The sequence below is a fragment of the Bufo bufo genome, chromosome 6, assembly GCF_905171765.1.
Source record: "Bufo bufo chromosome 6, aBufBuf1.1, whole genome shotgun sequence".
NCBI lineage: Eukaryota > Metazoa > Chordata > Amphibia > Anura > Bufonidae > Bufo > Bufo bufo.
In genome coordinates, this window is record NC_053394.1 from 380,989,618 (window position 1) to 381,013,095 (window position 23,478).

Here is a 23,478-nt window from a genome sequence, read left to right on the forward strand (position 1 = left end):
GGTTATTACTTGATGGGGACATTCGATTGGAAGAGATGGTATTGGCGGTGCAGTCGCTTCCTAATGGAAAAGCACCTGGGGGAGATGGTCTGCCTGGGGAATTCTACAAAAAACATCAAGAAGTTTTGCTCCCGCATCTCCTACAGGTGTTTAATGAATCTTATAGGACAGGTATTTTACCTAGCTCTATGAGAGAAGCATTGGTGGTGGTGATCCCTAAACCAGATAAGGATCCCAATATGGTAGATTCATATAGACCCATCTCACTCTTAACAGTAGATATAAAAGTGTTGGCCAAGGTACTTGCTAATAGGCTCCTGAATGTTTTTTTTGTTTGTTTTTTTTTGAAAATTTGCTTTATTAGTATCACCAATGAGAGAAAGAAAAGTACAGACTTTTGGGTACAGTTCAGATACAGTCAGTGATACATCATTTTCATTATTTTTTTTAAACATAAAACATTTCAACAACCCTCCCTCCTCCCCCCTCCCTGCAGAATCATGAATTTGGTAGTTTGTTAAACTAACAATCTATATATCGCCATTCTTATAGTCGGGTCTACACATTTGAACAGTTGTCACTTTATTTTATGTCATGTAGTTTCCAAAACTATGCAACCAAGTCTTCCAATGACAGCACTCCCAGTGTACCCTTGAGCGCCTCCAAATTATACCATTCTGTAAATTTAAACGTTTGCATTATGTTTTTTATTTCATCCTGAGTAAAGCTGTTTATAATAAAGATCCTCCACCTCTTGAAAAACCATTTGGTCTTTTTGTCTTTGTTTAGCTCAGCTTCTGTTTTATCAAGGTACATTAAACGTATCATCTGCGCCCTGACCTCCTGTATTTGGGGTACCTCCGTTTTCAGCCAATTTTGCATTAGACAACGCAATGACACCCACAATGCCGCGTCTACTATCGCCTGGGGAGGAGGGTTGATGTCTCCATAGACATGAAAGAGGCATACCTCCGGATCTAGGCTCAGGATGCATCTCAATGTATCTTTAATCCAGCATCCAACATGTTCCCAGAAACGTTGAACCTGCGGACACACCCAAATACAATGTACTAGGTCTGCTTTATCTAAGCCGCACTTCGGACAGGCAATAAGAAAGGCTGTGTTGTCAACCTTTCTGGGAAAATTAAACGCATAGATGGCCGAGTGTATTAACCTTAAATGTGTTTCCCTCCAAATCTCACATGGTATTGCTTTACAAACCCTGACCCATCCCTGCAGTATCTGTTCAGCCTCCAAAGTGACATGAAGCCTCCTCTCCCATCTTTTAAAAAGAACCTGTGCTGAGGATTTATTACTAGAATCACGCAAGCCTTGATAAATGTGTGAGATGGAAAGTCTGGAGTTTCCACCCCCTAGCGAAAAGACCAGTGAGTTCCCCATACATTCCCCAGTAACATCATATAATCTCTTTCTACAAAACATATAAACCTGTTGGAAGGGAAGAAAATGTGAACCCTCCAAACCATATTTCCCACAGAACTCTGCGAAAGTCAGATATCTTTTATCAGGGATATGGAGGAGATCAAATAGGGTCATGATATTTTTTGCCTTCCATTTTGTGAACATCTTATTTGTGTCCCCTTGTGGGAATTCTGGATGTTTCCACAGGCCCATAACCCTCGATGCCAGAAAAGGTTTCCTTTCTAGTTTGCGTGTTTCCTTCCATGCAACAACTGTGTCACGGATGATGACAGAGTGTTTTAGACAAGGTTCCAGAAGTTGCCTTCTCGTGTGAAGCAAGTTAACTAATGGCCATGGATGAGATAAATGGGTTTCCAGACTATAATTGGAGAAGTGGCTAGTCCCATGAATCCAATCCAGACAATGTCTGAAGAGGCACGCTAGGTTATATATTCTAATATTTGGTATATTTAGGCCGCCTTTATCTCTTGGTAGCATCAGCTTTGCCAGTGCAATGCGGGGCTTTTTCCCTGACCACAAAAATCTGTTAAAGACTGAATGGAGATCCTGAACATCCGCATGCCTAAGGAGTATTGGGACCGTCTGTAGGGGATACAGCAGTTTGGGGAAGCACACCATTTTCAGGATATGACTTCTACCCGTTAATGACAATGGAAGACTTTGCCATCTTGAGAGGTCATCCGCAATAGCTTTAAATAGAGGCGGATAGTTTAAACCATAGAGGGAAGATGCGGATTTCCCAATTTTTATTCCCAGATAAGTGATGTGAGAATTGCTCACCACAATATCCCTGCATGATTCTGGAAGTAAATCTTTTAATTTTGGGGATGTTAACGGCAGTATTACTGATTTATCTAGGTTTATTTTAAAGCCTGAGATTGGACCAAAGGAATCCAGAAGCCGAAGAACTTTCTCAAGGTCTTCAACAGGGTCTGCCATGAATAACAAAATGTCATCGGCAAAAAGGGATGTGAAAACTTCTCTTTGACCTACCTTTATACCCCTAAAGACATCCCCCCCCTCAAGCATGCGGGCTAAAGGTTCGAGCGTCAAGTTGAATAGTAACGGGGAGAGTGGACATCCCTGACGCGTCCCCCTACAGAGTGGAAAAGGGGCTGAAAGGAAACCCGGGATAGCTATGCGGGCAATAGGGGCCGTGTATAGAGCTGAAATAAAAGTTCTGATTGGGCCACTAAAATGCATTCTGTTCAACACCTCATCTAGCCAATCCCACCTAACATTGTCAAATGCCTTCTCCGCGTCGATTGCCATCAGAGACGGCCGCAGAGAAGAGCTGATATTCCCCTGTACCGCATCCAAAACTGTCAGGACTTTTCTAATGTTAGAAACTGCCGATCTGCCTTTAATGAACCCTGACTGAGGCCGTGAAACCAGATCTGGCATGACAAGTGAGAGTCTGTCGGCTATAATTTTTGCTCCTAATTTAAGGTCCACATTTATCAGCGATATTGGGCGATACGAGGCAGGCTGAAGACTATCCTTCCCCGGTTTAGGAATGAGTTTAATATAGGCTAGATTATCTGAAGCAGAAAGCGGACTGCCTGTCAACATACCATTAAATACCGCCGCCAAAGGGCTTTTAAGGTCCTCACCCAACATTTTAAAAAATTCCCCTGTGTAGCCGTCTGGACCAGGAGCTTTATGTAGGTGTAGGCCTTTAATCGTGTGTAATACCTCATCTTCAGATATTGGGGAGTTTAAAACATCCAATTGGCTGTTAGAGAGAGTTGGTAAAGCCACACACCTGGATAAAAAGGATGACAAGGTGGTCTTGGTCCCCGGGTCTTTATACAGGTCTTTATAATAATCCCCCAGGATAGAGGCTATTTTACCAGGGTTGTCGTGCACTACCCCCCCAGCATCTGCCAGTTTCATGATATGGGGTTTCCGCCTGGAGTTTTTAACCAGGTTGGCTAGCAACCTGCCCGACTTGTTACCACCTCTAAAAAACTTATTGTCCCAACCAGCCATGTCACATCTCATCCTCCTTTCATACCATAGCTCATAATTTTCTTTCGCCAGTTGCCAGGCCCTCTTGGTATGTTCAGCCGGGAGGGTCTGATAAGTGGTATAAGCGGTACGCAAGGAGAAGCTGAGATCATGTATCTGTTGTGTGATCTTTCTTTTAAGACCCCTTACATAAGCCAAAATCCTCCCTCTAAGTACAGCTTTGGCAGCGTCCCAAAACAAAGAAGGGTTCGATATGCTGGAGATATTATCCTCTCTGTACTCTAAGTACCAACCCCGGACAATGTCCCTAAAATTGCTATCAGTATACAGATAGGAAGGGAACCTCCAAAGAATGTCTTGACCCTTGGGTTGCTGATCCGACAAAATTAGAGAGATCGGGGTATGGTCTGAGATCACTAGGTCATGAATTTTTGGTTCCATTATCCTAAGCCTCAGGGTATCTGACACTAGAAAATAGTCAATCCTGGACCACGATTCATGCGGGGGAGAGTAGAAAGTAAAGTCCCTGCCGTCAGGATTTGCATATCTCCAGATGTCCAATAAGGCGGTGTCACGCAAAAAGGGTTCTAACACCTTATCATGTATGTGCGTCACCTCAGAGCGGGAAGTCGACCTCTTCCTATCCTCCACCGCACTAACTACAGTGTTAAGGTCTCCGCCAATAATTCGCTTCGGGACCGGATCACCATTTATCTTAATGGCCAAATCAGCAAAAAATTGTTTGTTGTCGTCATTGGGGCCATATATGTTATATAACCTGATTTCCTCCAACCCAACTTTAATGTGGATGACACAGCAGCGGCCTTGATGGTCAGATTCCGTCCCCAGCAAGCCACAGGCTAGGTTCCTGTGAAGGAGAAACAACACTCCAGCCTTGGCTCCTGAATCTTATCTCCCACATTATACATGAAGATCAGTGCGGGTTTATGCCAGGAAAATCCGCGTCATTAAACCTTAGGCGTCTGTTCCTCAATATTCAGAAGAGGGGAACAGAATGGGATGTGGATGCCCTGCAGTGGTCTCTTTAGACGCCGCAAAGGCCTTTGATAGTGTTGAATGGGAATACTTATGGGCGGTTATGGCAAAACTAGGATTCGGCCCTGGATACATTAATTGGGTAAAATTGCTCTATAGTCAACCGAGAGCTAGGCTACGAATAAATGGTAAGCTATCCCCAATGATGACACTGGAGAGAGGCACCAGGCAGGGATGCCCTTTGTCACCCCTCCTGTTTGCCATTGCTATAGAGCCCCTGGCTTGTATTTTGCGTTCTACGCCACTGATTCGAGGTCTGGAGAGGGGGACGGTGGAGGAAAGAGTCTCGCTATATGTGGACGATATGTTATTATATGTGGGTGATCTGACATCATCAATAGATACCATTATATCGTTAATCTCAGACTTTGGAAAACAGTCTGGTTTATTAATCAATTGGAATAAGTCAGTTATTCTTCCGCTGTCCCCTCTTCCGGAATCTCTTTGCTTAGATCATGTTAACCGGAAAGTGGTCTCCTCCTTTAAATATTTTGGAGTCACTATTTCAGTACAGCCCCGATCTTATGTAGCGAATAACCTAGTACCACTAATGGATAGATTTAAACAGAAAGCGGTCACCTGGCATAAGCTTACATTGTCAATGATAGGCAGAGGTAATCTTCTTAAGATTATATGGATGCCGCAATTGCTCTACATATTGCATAACTCACCAGTATGGATTCCCATGTATTATTATAAGTTACAGAGAATATTTGGATCCTTGTTATGGAAAAATAAAAATAGTAGAATCCGATATGAAACATTACAGCGTGGTAAAGAAGCGGGGGGGACTGGCGTTACCTAACCCCTTTATATATTTCTTAGCAGCTCAGTTGCAACACTTTAAGGGCTGGGGGTCCCTGAGAGAGATGGGAAGATGTGGAGAATTGGTGAAGTGGGCATCTGGGGTCTGCCAGCCTATTTCGATTATGGAGAAAGATTTACCTGACTCTTTTAAACCCCTCCCAGTAGTAAGATTAATGAGGAGGGTCTGGGGAAAAGTTAGGGAAATTCTGGGTGTTCAGGAACTATTGGACCTGTCTCCTGTTTGGAATAACCCTCATTTAATAGAATTGTCCAAACTGCAGGGATTTTCTGATTGGGAACGTAAAGGACTATGGAATTTAGGTCAACTATATTCACAAGGTATCCTAAAACAATTTGCACAACTTTGCACTGAATATAGCCTAGTGTCTACCCATTTCTATAAATACCTTCAGTTAAGGCACGCTATTAGTTCGCAGGATAAAGTGCGCCCCCTACAATTTGTATCACACCTCATGCTTAAAAAACGGATAGAACCAGGTCCTGTAAAAGGAGCTATTTCGGATGCTTAGAATACTTTGCTCTATGAGCAGCTGAAAAAATATCCGCTCAAAGTTAAGTTGAAGTGGGAGAGGGATGTGGGTCCCATCTCAGACAGCCAATGGGAAGAAGTCCTTGCACAGATTCCTACTCTAACCCCTAGCGAAGCGGCTAGACTGTCTCAACTCTATATGATACACAGGGTATATAGAACTCCAATCTTCTTATGGAAGGTGGGATATAGATCTGACTCCAAGTGTCCGAAATGTGGAGAAGAAGGGGCCGGATTGCTCCATATGCTGTGGAATTGCAGTGCGCTACAGGGCTATTGGACAGATATAAATCAATTTATTAAACAAAATTTATAGCGCTAATTATAAACTGGATCCTAGGTTTTGCTTGCTTGGTATGTTAGATTCAGATAACTTGCCACCAAATGTTACAATCGGAATCAAAATAATCTTATATCAGGCATGCAAAACCCTAGCTGCTAAATGGATACAGCCGCTTCCCCCAAGCATATCGGAATTCTTTACCAGAATGAATACAGTCATAAGATTGGAAAGAGGAGTATACATTAAGCGTAATAGCATGTCGAAATTTGATACCGTTTGGGGCCCCTGAAATGACAGATCTGGAGTTTGCAGTACATGGCTAACTAGTCTGAGGATCTTCTCTGGCTAGCCCGGGAAGGGAGAGATGGGGCTGATTGTGTTTGTTTAAGCCTAGTGTGCTAAAGCTTTATAGTGCATAGGTGATGTCATGGTCTGTTACTAAAACAAATAGGTCTTACACAAGTTTATGTTTATCTACTCACAACAAGGTCTCACAGTGGGTGGGGGAGGGGAGTTTGGTTGTTGGGATCTTTATTTTAAGGATCCTGTTTATTGACTATCCTGTTTTGTACAATGAGTATTTTTGCCCTGTGTTGAACATAATATATGACACAAGAATTTTGTAAAATGATAGTTTATTTTTACAAAATAATAAAAATGTATCTGATTTTAAAAAAAAAGGAAGAAAAAAAACAATTTGGATAAATAAAGATGTAAAGAAAACAATAAATGACAAAAAGAAAGCATTTAAAATCACTAAAACAGGAGGGTAGCGAGGAAGCATTAAAAAACTACAAGGAAAAAAATTGAATATGTAAAAGACAAATAAAAGCAGCCAAACTATAGACATAGAGATTCATTGCCAAAGAGAGTAAAACTAAACCTAAAATTTTCTTCAATTATATAAATGGTAAAAATTATAAATCTGAAGGTGTTGGCCCTTTACAGAGTAATGAGGGGGGAGTTGCAGAGAGCGATGAGGAAAAAGCAAAGCTATTAAATATTTTCTTCTCCATGTATTCACTGAAGAAAATAAACTGTCAGATGAAATGCAGAATGCGAAAAGTAAATTCCCCATTAAAAGTGCCCTGTCTGACCACGAAGAAGTACAATGGCATCTTAAAGAGATTATAATGGACAAATTGCTAGGACCAGATGGCAGACACCACCGTATCCTAAGAGAATTAGGTAATGTCAAAGCCAGACCCTTATTTCTGAAATTTAAGGACTCTATACTGACAGCAAATGTGGTGCCAATATTCAAAAAGGGTCCAAATACAGAGCTCAGAAACTATAGGCCGGTAAGTTTAACATCTGTCGTGGGTAAACTGTTTGAAGGTTTTCTAAGAAATGCTATCTTGGAGAACCTCAATGAAAATAAGCAAATAACGCCATATCAGCATGGCTTCATGAGGGATCGGTAATGTCAAACTAATTTAAATCAGTTTCTATGAGGAGGTAAGTTCTAGACTTTACAGCGGCGAATCAATGGATGTCGTATATCTGGACTTCTCTAAAGCATTTGACACTGTACCACATAAAAGTTGTGGTATATAAAATAAGAATGCTTGGACTGGGAGAAAATGTCTGCATGTGGGTAAGTAACTGGCTCAGTGATAGAAAACAGAGGGTGGTGATTAATGGTACACACTCAGATTATGTCACTGTCACTAGTGGGGTACCTCAGGGGTCAGTATTGGGCCCTATTCTCTTCAATATATTTATTAATGATCTTGTAGAAGGCTTGCACAGTAAAATATCATTTTTTTGCAGATGACACTAAACTGTGTAAAGTAATTAACACGGAAGACCACAGTATACTGCTACAGAGGGATCTGGATAGATTGGAGGCTTGGGCAGAGAAGTGGCAGATGAGGTTTAACACTGACAAATGTTATGCACATGGGAAGGAATAATTTAAGTCAACTGTACATACTAAATGGTAAAACATTGGGTAACACTGACATGGAAAAGGACCTAGGAATTTTAGTGAACAGCAAACTAAGCTGTAGAAACCAGTGTCAGTCAGCTGCTGCCAAGGGCAATTAGATAATAGGTTACATCAAAAGGGGCATAGATGCACATGATGAGAACATAGTCCTGCCACTTTACAAGTCACCAGTCAGACCACACATCGAGTACTGTGTACAGTTCTGGGCTCCTGTGAACAAGGCAGATATATCAGAGCTGAAGAGGGTTCATAGGAGGGCAACTAAAGTAATAACTGGAATGGGTGGACAACAGTTCCCTGAAAGATTATCAAAATTAGGGTTATTCAATTTATAGAAAAGACAACTGAGGGGAGATCTAATAACAATATATAAATACATCAGGGGTCAGTACAGCGATCACTCCCATCATCTATTTATCCCCAGGACTGTGACGAGGGGACATCGGAGGAAAGGTTTGTGCACAAACATAAAAGGATTCTTTACGGTAAGAGCGGTGAGACTATGGAGCTCTCTGCCTGAGGATGTGGTGATGGTGAGTTCACTAAAAGAGTTCAAGAGGGGCCTGGATGTATTTCTGGAGTGTAATAATATTACAGGTATAGCTACTAGAGAGTTGATCCAGGGAGTTATTCTGATTGCCTTCCTCTGAATGAACTTGCAGGATAACAGGCTGAACTGGATGGACAGATGTCTTTTTTCAGCCTTATAAACAATGTTACATCCTATCTGTTATTCCACTTGACTGCAAATAACTGGCCTTTTACAAGTGTGAATGACGCCCCTTTTTCCACATGTCTGGACACCAGCTCTTTTCGGAATCCAGCTCTTTTTTTTGGACTTTCACATATAGGCCCCTGCAGTTTTACAGGAATGGAGGGTCCCCATAACGATCACAGGCAGGGTGGTTCCCTTTGTGAAAAAAAATATATTTTTTATTTTCTCTCACCAAACATTTGTGTTTAATAAAAACAGTTTTATTTTTAACTGGATCTGTCCTTTGATTACCAATATTCTTTCAATACAGGAGACTGTTTGTTTGGGGAGCTCTCACAGAGGTCCCAATCATCGTTCCAAGCCCTCAGCTACCACTCGTAGCTGAAAGCAAGGCACTGTTTTATCTCCCTGTAAAAAGGAGTATCTGAAGGAATAAAGCCAGTTCGTGACCACCATAAAAACACATAAGGGAGGTCACTAATGGGCTAAGCATGAAGATGGCTTCTCTTATATGTGGGTTTTTTGATGTTTAACAAGAAATGATTTATGGTAGAAACACATATCACATTCTGAACATGAAAATGGCTTCTCCCCTGTGTGAATTCTCAGATGTATAACAAGAGTTGATTTGCGGTTAAAACATTTCCCACATTCTGAACATGAAAATGGCTTCTCCCCTGTGTGAATTATCTGATGTTTAAAAAGAGATGATGTATTGGTAAAACATTTCTCACATTCTGAACATGAAAATGGCTTTTCTCCTGTGTGAATTCTCTGATGTATAACAAGAGCTGATTTATGGTTAAAACATTTCCCACATTCTGAACATGAAAATGGCTTATCCCCTGTGTGATTTCTCTGATGGTCAACAAGAGCTGATTTCTGCTTAAAACATTTCCCACATTCTGAACATGAAAATGGCTTATCCCCTGTGTGATTTCTCTGATGTTCAACAAGAGCTGATTTCTGCTTAAAACATTTCCCACATTCTGAACATGAAAATGGCTTCTCCCCTGTGTGATTTCTCTTATGTGAAACAAGGTGTGATTTTTGTTTAAAATTTTTCCCACATTCTGAACATGAAAAAGGCTTCTCCCCTGTGTGATTTCTCTGATGTACAACAAGACCTGATTTCATCTTAAAACATTTCCCACATTCTGAACATGAAAATGGCTTCTCCACTGCGTGCTTTTTCTGATGTTTACGAAGAGATGAATTGGAGGGATAACCTTTCCCACATTCTGAACATGAAAATGGCTTCTCCCCTGTGTGAATTCTCTGATGTACAATAAGAGCTTGTTTCTGGGGGAAAAAAATCCCACATTCTGAACATGAGAAGGGCTTCTCCCCTGTGTGAATTCTCAGATGTGCAACAAAAGCTGATTTATACTCAAAACTGTTACCACATTCTGAACATGAAAATGGCTTCTCCCCTGTGTGATTTCTCTCATGTCTAGCAATACCGGATTTAAATCTAAAACATTTTCCACATTCTGGACATGAAAATGGCTTCTCTTTTACGTGAGCTGTTTGATGTTTAGCACCACTTCTGTGACTTTTATTCTGTGTTACAGTCTGTGATGAATCAGAAGATTGGACCTGTTTAAAAAAATCAAATGATGCATTGTTGCTGTGACTGGATGAGGGTATATCTTGCATATTAGCATTTTCTTCACATGTATCTCGTGTGATACCACAATCATCTACTTCAAAATCTGAAGATACCAGATGTTTCTCTAAGTTCCTGGTACAGTCATCTGCCAAGAATAAAACACATTTTATTATTGATGAATAACATTAAAATTGTATTGAAGTTTTATAACTTTTCCAATAAAAAAAAAATCCACAGAAATTACAAGGCATGGCACAAAATTCAAGTATCAATTGACTAAAACAGTGGTGGCCAAACAGACCACAATCTAATAGTAGACCGAGGGGCATAACTAGAAAACGCTGGCTCCCACCTTGAGCAACTTCCCTGCAACCCCCACCCAATCAGTCATTTATCTCCTTAAGGACCTAGGACGAGAATGCTCGTCCTAAATGGCCGGTACTAAATGGCTTATTGTGCACCAGGAAGAGCATTCTCGTCCTGCGATCCTTTCTATCCCCCATGTGTAGTACCGCGATCAGTGTTACTGACGGCCGGATCCCTGCTGCATCCACCAGCATCGATGATAAGGCCAATGCCGGTGGATCAACCCCTCATATGCCACGGCATATGGCAGGTTTGCGCTCCCTCTCTTTAGCCATCGGATCCTTGTGCTGCGCTGGCGGGGAACAGATTGTTGCCATGGCAGCCCCGATGCCGTACACAGGCATCGGGGCCTGCCAGCTACGAAAGCCCAAGAGATCCAGCTTGAGGGTTGGGTCTCCTAGGCAACTGTCAGCGTCTTACTGTGTAAGACGCTGACAGTTCAATTCAGAACAATACAGAAAACTATGGCTCTCAAACTATGGAGACACTAAAACATGATTTTTTTTGTTTCAAAAATGCTTTTATTGTGTTAAATGTAAAAAATAAAATTAAAAAAGTAGACATATTAGGTATTGACACGTCCGTAACAACCTGCTCTATAAAAATACCACATGAACTAACCCCTCAGGTAAACACCGTAAAAAAATAGACAGACAATCACCCAAAAAATTAAAAATAAACTATGGCTTCTGACTATGGAGACACTAAAACAAAAAATATTATTGTGTAAAACTTAAATAAATAAAATAAATCATACATATTAGGTATTGCCACGTCCGTAACAAACTGCTCTATGAAAATATCACATGATCTTACCCCTCAGATGAACACCGTAAAAACAATAAAATAGAAACAGTGGCAAAAAAAAGCAATTTTTTGTCACCTTACATCACAAAAAGTCTAATAAGCAAGCGATCAAAAAGTCATACGCACCCTAAAATTGTACCAATCAAACCGTCATCTCATCCTGCAAAAAATGAGACCCTACCAAAGACAAATCGCCCAAAAAATAAAAAATAAACTATAGCTCTCAGAATATGGAAACACTAAAACATGATTTTTTTTCTTATTCAAAAATGCTGTTATTGTGTAAAACTTAAATAATAAAAAAAAAGTATACATATTAGGTATTGCCGCGTCCATAAGAACCTGCTGTATAAAAATATTACATGACCTAAACCCTCAGGTGAACACCGTAAAAATTTTTAAAGTGTGTCAAAAAAGCAATTTTTTGTCACCTTACATTACAAAAAGTGTAATACCAAGCGATCAAAAAGTCATACGCACCCAAAAATAGTACCAGTCATCAAAAAGTAGACCCAAAAAATTAAATTTGGTATTGTCGCATCTGTAACAACCTGCTCTATAAAAATACCACATGATCTAACCGGTCAGATGAATATAGTAAATAACAAAAAATAAAAACGGTGCCAAAAGAGCTATTTTCTGTTATTTTGCCTCACAAAAAGTGTAATATAGAGGAACCAAAAATCATATGTACCCTAAAATAGTACCAACAAAACTGCGACCTTATCCCGTAGTTTCTAAAATGGGGTCATTTTTGGGTGGTTTATATTATGTAAGCCTCACAACGTGACTTCAGACCTAAACTGGTCCTTAAATTTGCTTCTAAACTTCTAAGTCTTCCAAAGTCCTCAAAAAATAAAATGGTATTCACAAAATGATCCAAACTTAAAGTAGACATATGGGGAATGTAAAATATTAACTATTTTGGAGTTATTACTGTGACAACCACCTGCCGTCCCGTCGTACTAAGCCACAGTTGCCATACAGGTCTCCACTAGAGACTTCTGGAGGCGAATCCACTGTGAGCACAGAAGACGTTTAAGATTGGTTGCTGTGCCCATACATGATACAATCGCGATTGTATGTACAATCGGTAAAAATAAAATTACTGATTTCACGCTGGAAATCAAATTAATTTGCTGCCACCACTCTTCGTATTGAATCGGGGCGAAGAGACCCTGGCTAGCTAATCCTAAAGGGACGAAACGGTTATTTGCAACCTAGCTAGTACATTAACAATTTATAAAAATAAAACAATTTGGTAGTATGTCTTCTGAGGACAGAGTTCTTAGCATAGATCAGGTCATCAAGTAACAAGGGCAAAATTGGAACGATGAAATCGTTAGTTTTTATTCTAAAACTATACACAAAAATATATATATTAAAGCTGACAGATGAATATACCTGCCAGTTGAACAGATTGGTTTGGATAGAAATAGGTAAGAGGTGGAAGGGAATAGAATGTCTGTAAGTTCAGAATTACCGTGGTAAAGTCCAGTAAAAGGCAAAGTCTTTGTAGAATAATCCAAGATGGTGGGGTGTGCCCGTGTCCAGTGGACGGTCGTGATGTTAGTCGACGTCAGATGGTAGAAGAAGGACGCAGGGCTGAATGTGTCACGGGGTTTTACCCACTCTGTAGTGGGGAGGGGTTGTTTCCCGCACAAGTCCAGCCTTGGGTAATTGGAAGAGGAAATCTGGCTGAATCTTTGCTGTGCCAGTTTCTCCGTACCCGTGGGTCAAATTAGGACATAGAGGTCATATTGAGAATCAGCACAATTTTACAGATCCTCTGATACCAAACAGGATAGAATTACCATTTAGATTCCCTGAGAGCTTTGATATCTGAGAGAGAGAATCTCTGATTGACTGGCCGATTTCCTGAAAGGTGTATTATTGGGGCCGGAATAATTCCTGAAGAGATGGTTCAGTGCATTGGTTCCGAACCCAGGAAATATGAGGAAATATGGACGCAAATATGAAAGCTATGTATTAGAGGTGGCTGCCCGGTGACCCCTTTTTGTGTCTCAAACAGCTGTCTGATAAGAATCTGTCCTGCTCTCTTTGAAGCGCACTGGCAAGACTGAAGGTGTGAGAACCCTGCTGGTATTGGAGACACTATGGCTGCAGAAAGACCAGGTTTAGGAGGTTCTGTCATAAGAGAACTAGATTGATGGCTACTCAACTTGGCCTGGGCAGGAAAGGTTTGTCACAAGGAGGTGATAATGGCACCTCTGCTCTGTGAATTACTCCTTTAGTGAAAAGAGAAGATTTTTAGTAAAGGCTCTGGTGTCTCTGTGATTGCAAAATATGGCGCATTTGCGATTTCCTAGTATCGCTGTGGATCGCAAAGCGTCACAATTACTATCTATTATAAAAGTAGAGAAATTGAAATTTGCTAATTTTTTTAAATTTTTTGTGAATTTGGTATTGTTTTATAAATAAAAATGAAATTTTTTGACTCACTTTTACCACTGTCATGAAGTACAATATGTGACGAGAAAACAATCTCAGGCTACTTTCACACTAGCGTTCGGGTGTCCGCTCGTGCGCTCCGTTTGAAGGGGCTCACGAGCGGTCCCGAACGCATCCGTCTGGCCCCAATGCATTCTCAGTGGAGGCGGATCCACTGAGAATGCATCCGCCTGCCAGCGTTCAGCCTCCGCTCCGCTCAGTGAGCGGACACCTGAACGCTGCTTGCAGCGTTCGGGTGTCCGCCTGGCCGTGCGGAGGCGAGCGGATCCGTCCAGACTTATAATGGAAGTCAATGGGGACGGATCCGCTTGAAGATGACACAATATGGCTCAATCTTCAAGCGGATCCGTTCCCCATTGACTTTCAATGTAAAGTCTGAACGGATCCGCTCAGACAACTTTCACACTTAGAAAATTTTCTAAGTTTTAATGCAGACGCATCCGTTCTGAACGGATGCGAACGTCTGCATTATCGGAGCGGATCCGTCTGATGAAACATCAGACGGATCCGCTCCGAACGCTAGTGTGAAAGTAGCCTCAGAATGGCCTGGATAAGTAAAAGCGTTTTAAAGTTATTACTACATAAAATGACACAAGTCAGATTTGCTAAAAATGGCGTGGTCCTTAAGGGGTTAAAAGATATATAAATAAAACATTTCCTAGCGCTGGACAAGAGGCAACGAATCCCCTCTTAGTGCCCCACTCAATAGTTATCTCCCCTCAGTGTCCCTTTCACAGTGGAATTCCCCCTTAGTGCCCTCTTCACAGTACTGATGCTCCCGAAGTGCCCCCACTCAGTAGAATGTCCTCGAGGTCTCCAAACAGTAGTTATGCCCCCTAAGTGCCCCCACACAGTAGTTCTGTCCCTTAGTGTTCCCTTTACATCAGTGAAGCTCCAATACTTTGAATAAAGTTGAAAAAGTAATACCGAGCACATCATGCTCTTTCCAGCAGCAGGAAAATATCTGGTGTTCAGTGGTGAGACTTTTTTTGTATGACCTCTTAAGTGAAAACACGTGAAAAAAAAGGCCATAAAAACGGACACACTCAGATTTTATGGACATTTTTCAACCATTTTTTCCATCGCTTTCTTGGTCGTCTGGACGCTTTGCATTCATTTGTAACGGCCATTATTTGAGGATGATTTAGATGATTTTTATTTATTTTAAGGGAAAATAATAAAGATCGGGTCCCCATCCCGATCGTCTCTTAGCAACCATGTGTGAAAATCGCACCGCATCCACACTTGCTTGCGGATGCTTGCGATTTTCACGCAGCCCCATTCACTTCTATGGGGCCTGCGTTGCGTGAAAAACGCACAAAATAGAGCATGCTGTGATTTTCACGCAACTCACAAGTGATGCGTGAAAATCACCGCTCATGTGCACAGCCCCATAGAAGTGAAAGGGTGTGGATTCAGTGCGGGTGCAATGCGTTCACCTCACGCATTGCACCCGTGCGGAAAACTCGCCCGTGTGAAAGAGGCCCGAGACTTATCGTAGGGGTAGCACCACCAAGGAGGGTGGGAGGTCTCTGACTCAGCCAGGTTGGAGATAGGACTCCTGGACAGAAATACAGGTGACAGGCATCAGTAAAACCTTCTCCCAATTTTGCTTCGATTGCAATGATCTAAAAGTATGGCTATCTAGTAGTCATCACCTTGCTTGATGCTAACCATATGCTTGCCAGAATGTAGGCAACCAAGCATGCAGTTTGTTATGCAAGCCTGTAGACCCAGATCTTTAAGACCCCACTGCAATGGTTGGTCATGGCCAATGTCATCGAGGCCATCATCATCATAATAATCAGCATATCTATCATACCAACCTCCTTCCCTAGCTGTGCCTGGGAAAAGTCTATGTCTCCCTGTACCACAAACTTCTCCTCCTCCACTTCCTCCTTTACGCGACTTTGTCCGTCCAGGTTACTATCAGCTACAAGATCCCCAGAAAGCTGTGGAGGTTGTTCTTCCTCTAGTTTTTGTTGCATCAGTGTGAGCATTTGTTCAAATATAAATATCAGGGTGATGCCATGTTAATGCTGGTCTCTACTCTGGGGGCCCTTCAAAGGGGTTGAGTATGCGACATCTGGCCCTGATGAGCCGCCACTGCCTGAGCACAAAATAACATATGCTCTGCTGTGGTGGTCTCATGCATCATGTAAATCATTAATATCTTTACGCTGCTCATAGCAACGCTTCAGCATATGTAAGGTGGAATTCAAACGGTACAAAGGCAGACCATTTTGTCACTTCAAGTTCAGAAGGGCCTTTTCAGCCACATAAGAATGGCTGGACAGTCCCTGGACATGACCAACATCATCTGGAAGCCACTTTGCTTTTTCAAAATTTGATGCACCACTAAATTTATGATGTGTGCCATGCGGGGAACATGTGCTATTTCCCCCAAATGAAGTGTTCCTTCCATTGTCACAAACCACGTTGTCCAGTTGTAGATGGAGGAGAGAAATCCAGAAGGAAACTTGCTGCTTCATGCAGATTACCAACTGATCTTTGTAGCTTCTCTTGCCCAAGCTCATCAGCTTTAAAGAGGTTGTGGAGTACCCCCCGCTGATGCTGCCACCCTGCCTGTTTTTTTTCAAATATCGCTCCTACACCCCACTGTGCCCCCCTGAAGTTTTTCCGCTCAGTATGTTAATACTGAGCATCGGTACAGGAAGGAGGAGACGCCAGGGTTTCTCAATGGGCATCTCCTTCTCCATGGCTGTGCCACGATCCAATCACAGCGGAGAGCATCATAGCCAGGGAAAAAAAAAAAAGAGATTTTTGTGGACTCACCTGTAAAATCTCTTTCTCGCTTAGTTCACTGGGGGACACAGAACCGTGGGTATAGCTGCTACTGCCACTAGGAGGCGACACTAGGCTGAAAATTGTTAGCTCCTCCTCTGCCAGCTATACCCCCTCCAGCCTGGAGAGAGCATATCAGTTTGTGCCCAAGCAGTAGGAGTAGGAGAAAAACCATACATGAAAGGAACCATAACTCAACCAATGTCAGTAGTACCGAACCAGAACTGAGGACCCTACCGGCAAACCAACCGCCATGACCTGCGGAAAAAAATAGAACAATAATGGGTGGGAGCTGTGATCCCCAATTAACTAAGCGAGATAGGGATTTTACAGGCGAGTCCACAAAAATCTTGTTTTCTCGCTCGTATCATTGGGGGACACAGGACCGTTGGACGTTCAAAGCAGTCCACGGGAAGGGAAGAACCACACATCCATGAACAACATCCTCACGGAAGCTTAAAACATCGCTGCCTGCAAGACCTTGCAGCCCAGAGCGGAGTCCGCTGATGCAAAGGTATGCACCTGGTAGAACTCATTGAATGTGTGCAAGGAAGACCAAGTCGTTGCCTTACACAGCTGTGAGGCAAAAGCATGGTGGAAACGAGCCCAAGAAGCGCCCACTGCCCTGATCAAGTGGGCTGTGATACCGAGGGGTGGTGCCTTGCCCCGGGAGCGGTATGCCTTAGAGGCTGGCAAGCCTTTGCGGGGACCTTCAGGCACAACGAATAGGGAGTCCGTACGGCCGAACGAACTAGAAAGGGACAGGTAAATCCTCAGAGCCCGAACCACATTCAGCTGATGGACAGCTCGCTCCCTAAGATGTGAGGCAGAGGGGCAAAACGAAGGGAGAACAATGTCTTTGTTGACGTTGAAGGCAGAGACTACCTTCGGCTGAAAAGAAGGTACCGGGCAGTGGAAAACAAGAAAGGGCTCCTTACAAGAAAGCGCTGCCAATTCCGAAACGCGCCTGTAGATGCGATTGCCACCAGGAATGCAACCTTCCAGAAAAGAATACAGAGGGAAACAGAGTATAGAGGCTCAAAAAGAGCAGATTGGAGGGAACCGAGGACAAGGTTTAAGTCCCAAAAGGGCAAAGGGTAGGGGGGCGATACGGAGGGACAGTGTGGGCCACCCCTTTTAGAAAGGTCTTAACCTGGGCCTGTTCTGCTAACAGACGCTGGAAAAAAAAATTTACAGCGCCGACACTTGTCCCTTTAAGGGACTAAGAGAAAGACTCGAATCCAGACCTGATTGCAAAAAGGAAAGGATAATGGGAAGTGAGAAGCGCAGTGGAGGGAGGCTACGTTGCACACAGAAAAGACCTCCAAGTCCTATAATGAATTTTGGACGACGCTGGCTTCCTGGCCTTAATCATGGTTTGGATGACCTTGTCAGGGAAACCTCGCTGCTTCAGAATGGTGGTTTCAACAGCCACGCCGTCAAACGTAGCGACTCTAAAACTCTGGTGGAAGACAGGTCCCTGAGAAAAAGATTGACTCTGAGCGGAAGAGGCCACGGTGTGTCTCCTAGAAGGAGCATGATATCGGTGTACCATGCACGACGGAGCCAATCCGGAGCAATTAGAATCATCTGGATGCCCTCCAACCTCGGGGCAGGAGGGGAAGGAGAGGGAATACGTATTGTAGAGAAAACCTGTCCCATGATGCCACCAGTGCGTCTACGGTGCACGCTCGGGGATCTCTTGTTCGAGAGAAAAAGGCGGGAAGTTTGTTGTTGAGTCTGGATGCCATCAAGTCCACCTCCGGTTGGCCCCAACGGAGACAAATGGAGTCGAACAGCTCCGGGTGCAGAGACCACTCTCCCGGGTCCACGGTCGTCCAACTGAGGAAATTTGCCGTCCAATTCTCTACTCCCGGAATGTAGACCACCGATAGAGCTGGTACATGAGTCTCCGCCCACTGCAGGATTTTGGCCGACTCCTCCATCACCACTTGACTGCGGGCGCGACCAGATTCGCGGGTAGGCCCGCAAAGAAGCCGGGGCCTGAGGTAGTGAGGTGGCCGGCCTGCCTAACGGTGGCACCAGGGGAAAAGCGGGGGCCTCTTTAACCTCTTGGGGACATATGACATACTGGTATGGCATGATGTCCTGGCACTTAAGGACACATGACGTACCGGTACGTCATGTGTAGTTCCGATCACCGCCGCGCGGCGATCGGAACTGGGTGCTTGCTGAAATCAATCAGCAGGCACCTTGGAAAAATGCGCGGGGGGGGGGGGGATCCTGCGGTTTGCGGCATGTACGGGTTGCTGCAGCGGGCGGTCGGCGGTGCCATCGGGTCCCCATGCGGCTGTAATGGGGACCCGATGGAATGGAAGGCAGCGCGATGCCTTCCGGTGAAGAGTCTGTGAGATCCAGCCACCTGGATCTCACAGGCAGGAAGCTGTATGAGTAATACACACTGTATTACTCATACAGCCAATGCATTCCAATACAGAAGTATTGGAATGCATTGTAAAGGGGATCAGACCCCCAAAAGTTGAAGTCCCAAAGTGGGACAAAAAATAAAGTGAAAAAATAAGGTTTTCCCCCCCAAAAATTTAAAGTAAGTAAAAACAAAACAAAAAACATAATTTCCCCCAAATAAAGTAAACATATTAGGTATCGCCGCGTCCGTATTGACCGTACATGACCTAACCCCTCAGATGAACACCGTAAAAAATAAAAAATAACTGCTAAATAAACCATTTTTTGTCACCTTACAGCAAGTGATCAAAAAGGCGTATGACCACCAAAATAGTACCATTCTAACCGTTACATCATCCTGCAAAACATGAGCCCCTACCTAAGACAATCGCCCAAAAAAAACAAAAAACTATGGCTCAGAATATGGAGACAATAAAACATCATTTTTTTTGTTTAAAAAAAGTCATTGTGTAAAACTTAAGTAAAAAAGTATACATATTAGGTATCGCCATGTCCGTAATAACATGCTCTATAAAAATATCACATGACCTAACCCCTCAGATGAACACTGTAAAAAAAAAAATTTTAAAAAAAAATGCCTTTTTAAAAAAAAAAAAATGCTATTTTTTGTGACCTTACATCACAAAAAGTGTAATAACAATCAATCAAAAAGTCATATGCACCCAGGGCTCCAATTGTCGAACAAAATGGTCGCCAATGCGACTTAGAATTGCAAAATGGCGACAAGACTTTGCCCTGCCATTGGCTGCTCCTCTCACACCCCCATTCTCCTGCGCTGAAAACAGTAGCAGCTTGCTCTTCGGTCATGAAAACAGGGAGCCGCTCCATGCCGACTGCTCCATAGAACAGGTTAGCTTGAGAAGTTTTTCAGCGAATACTTAACATTCTACAAACAGTCAGAGTCACCCCTGCGCTGCCGCTGCTAAAGGCTAATCCTTATGTCTTTAAAACCGTGATAACACTCAGGGGGCCACTGCTGGTGCTCCGTGTGAGCTCCCTGCTTGAGCTCACAAAAATTATCTTAATAAGGGAAGAAAAGGGTTAATAGGAGCCCCGCGCTGGTCAAGACACTAAATAGCCAGTGAACCATATCTCTTTCAATAGTCCGTGCTTAGTAGGAGGAGATAACCTCCCCTCCTACTAAGCACGGACTATTGAGAGATATATGGTTCACTGGCTATTTAGTGTCTTGACCAGCGCGGGGCTACTATTAACCCTTTACATACTTAACATTAGCAAGTGGCGAGATGACTGATGATCACCTTGCCACTTGCTAATGGCTGCCGCGGCCCAGTATCCCCCCGCCTACCTAACTCTCTCTGCGCGTCTCCTATTTTATGCTGAAGTGTGTGGGGGGAGGGGGGATTTTCTGGTGTGAGCCTGATAAGTGCATTTGTGACCAGTTCCATCGGTTGGCGCACGTGTGGCGGTATGAAGGAGCACTCCGCCATTTGTACAGTCTACGATGCAGAGATGCCACCACGCTGGGGAGGCTCAGGTGTGGCTGGCAGTGAAGGTGTTAAGGCCGCAGGACTCTGATCATGCACCCTCCCTATCCGCCCTTCCCGGACTATGGGCCCACTTACCGGCTACAGCCCCCTACTACAAACCCAAGGGGCCCTACTGGAAGCCTCCCTACAAGGGGGCCCCAGGGCCCATGAAGTCTGCCCCAGGGCCCATGAAGTCTGCCCTTCCCTTTGACTGCCTGGATAACTACCGGTGGGCTCAGCTGTAGGCCTTGCTCAGCCAGCTGGGGCCGGAGCTGGGGCTGAGACGCTCTTACACCAAAGTAGGGGTTCAGGTGAACCCCAGAGTGGACGCGTCTGTTCACTGGGGCCCCATACGCTGAGGAGCCGCAAGGGATGGCCCCTACTGTGCCGTGCCACACCTGGGCAGCATGCCGGACTGCGCATTGTCACTCCAGTCCGCTTTCCCCGCACCGTAGCCGTGTACCCAGACTGTTAGACCGGAGACTGTTCACACTGCCCCCTGCCCAGAGGAAAGAGGTGGAGCAGCTGGAGGAAGACTGGGGGAGCAATACTAGGACCAAGAGACCCATAATCCAGATGAGACCGCCGGCAGAGGACAGGAATTTCACAACGGGGGTGAAAAGGTACCCTAAAAAAACTTGTATCCCTGCTTCGTAATTGCTTTGAAGTTACTGGTCATCACCTGTCCCCAATACAAAGAACGTGAGCCCTCCCTTAAGAACTGGTGGTAGAGTTCCCCTAAGTGGTCAACCCTGCATCCACAACTGCTACATCAGACCTGTCCTAGAAGTACATGTATAACCTGCACTGATCCTGTATTATACTCCAGAGCAGCACTTACTATTCTGCTGGTGGAGTCACTGTGTACATACATTACTTATCCTGTACTCATCCTGAGTTACATCCTGTATTATATTCCAGAGCTGCACTCACTATTCTGCTTGTGCAGTCACTGTGTACATACATTACTTATCCTGTACTGATCCTGAGTTACATCCTGTATTATACTCCAGAGCTGCACTCACTATTCTGCTGGTGCAGTGACTGTGTACATACATTACTTATCCTGTACTGATCCTGAATTACATCATGTATTATACTCCAGAGCTGCACTCACTATTCTGCTTGTGCAGTCACTGTGTACATACATTACTTATCCTGTACTGATCCTGAGTTACATCCTGTATTATACTCCAGCTGCACTCACTATTCTGCTGGTGGAGTCACTGTGTACATACATTACTTATCCTGTACTCATCCTGAGTTACATCATGTATTATACTCCAGAGCTGCACTCACTATTCTGCTGGGGAAGTCACTATGTACATACATTACTTATCCTGTACTGATCCTGAATTACATCATGTATTATACTCCAGAGCTGCACTCACTATTCTGCTGGGGAAGTCACTATGTACATACATTACTTATCCTGTACTCATCCTGAGTTACATCATGTATTATACTCCAGCTGCACTCACTATTCTGCTGATGCAGTGACTGTGTACATACATTACTTATCCTGTACTGATCCTGAGTTACATCCTGTATTATACTCCAGAGCTGCACTCACAGTCTATTCTGCTGGTGGAGTCACTGTGTACATATATTACTTATCCTGTACTGATCCTGAGTTACATCCATCCCAGCTGCAGATTGCATCGCTCCGCTCCTTACTCTTTGCAGTCTCGGGTCTGGCACAGTCTGCTAAAAACAGCTCTAAAGTACATTTTTCAAGGCTCCTACAAAACAAAGCAAATGTAAATTATTTCCTTAAAGGGGTTTTCCCATCTCAGACAATGGGGGTATATCGCTAGGATATGCCCATTGTCTGATGGTGTGGGTCCCAGCAGTGGGACCCGCACCTATATTGAGAACGGAGCACCAAAAGTGAAGGAGGGCGCACTGCGCATGCGCAGCCGCCCTCCATTCATTTCTATGGGGCCGCCGAAAATATCCAAATGCTTGCTTGGCTATTTCCGTCTGCCCCATAGAAATGAATGGGAGCATGCGTGGTGCGTTCCCATTCACTCCTCCAGCCACAGCTTTCCCCGCTTCGTTCTCGTTGTAGGTGCGGGTCCCAGCGGTGAGACCGGCGCCTATCAGACAATGGGGGCATATCCTAGCAATATGCCCACATTGTATGTGATGGGAAAAGAGCTAACATTGTTCACACATATTGTGTAGAAGACTGTCCTAAAACTACCTCCTTTGCATTCATCCCAGACCGCCACCCAGTGCCACCAACTGCTCCCTGCCACAATGACCAGACGTCCCTGTTCAATTCTTACTGCATTGAGTTTTGCAGAATCTACCGCTCCAAGCCCTACGTGACAGATTTGGTGCTTTGAGAAAGGTGGATTCAGTCTGAGAGAGAAATTTAAATTTTAAATGGTCAGGAACAGTGAGGGGGTGTAATGAAGTACGGTGAGCCTCAAGATTGATGGCTGGGGTGTGAAGGAGGGACAGTGTTCTTGTATATTATAGTATATTCTTTATCCATGGGGAGTATCTTTAAGTAGCTTATCTAGACTCATCTCTGACACATGACAGGAAAGCCCGCCACTGCTCGCCTGCGCAGACAGGAAAGCCCGCCACTGCTGGCCTGCGCAGACAGGAAAGCCCGCCACTGCTGGCCTGCGCAGACAGGAAAGCCCGCCACTGCTCGCCTGCGCAGACAGGAAAGCCCGCCACTGCTGGCC

At 43.9% G+C, this 23,478-nt stretch overlaps 1 protein-coding gene across 1 annotated transcript in view; it reads right to left on the reverse strand.

The window, feature by feature from the left end:
* Positions 1 to 9,041: 9,041 nt before the first annotated feature.
* LOC121005745 (zinc finger protein 729-like) overlaps positions 9,042 to 23,478 on the reverse strand; it is a 456,628-nt gene continuing 442,191 nt past the window's right edge. Inside the window, 1 exon segment of the mRNA XM_040438514.1 lies at positions 9,042 to 10,155. Coding sequence (XP_040294448.1) covers positions 9,284 to 10,155 — 872 coding nt within the window. The 3' untranslated portion in view covers positions 9,042 to 9,283.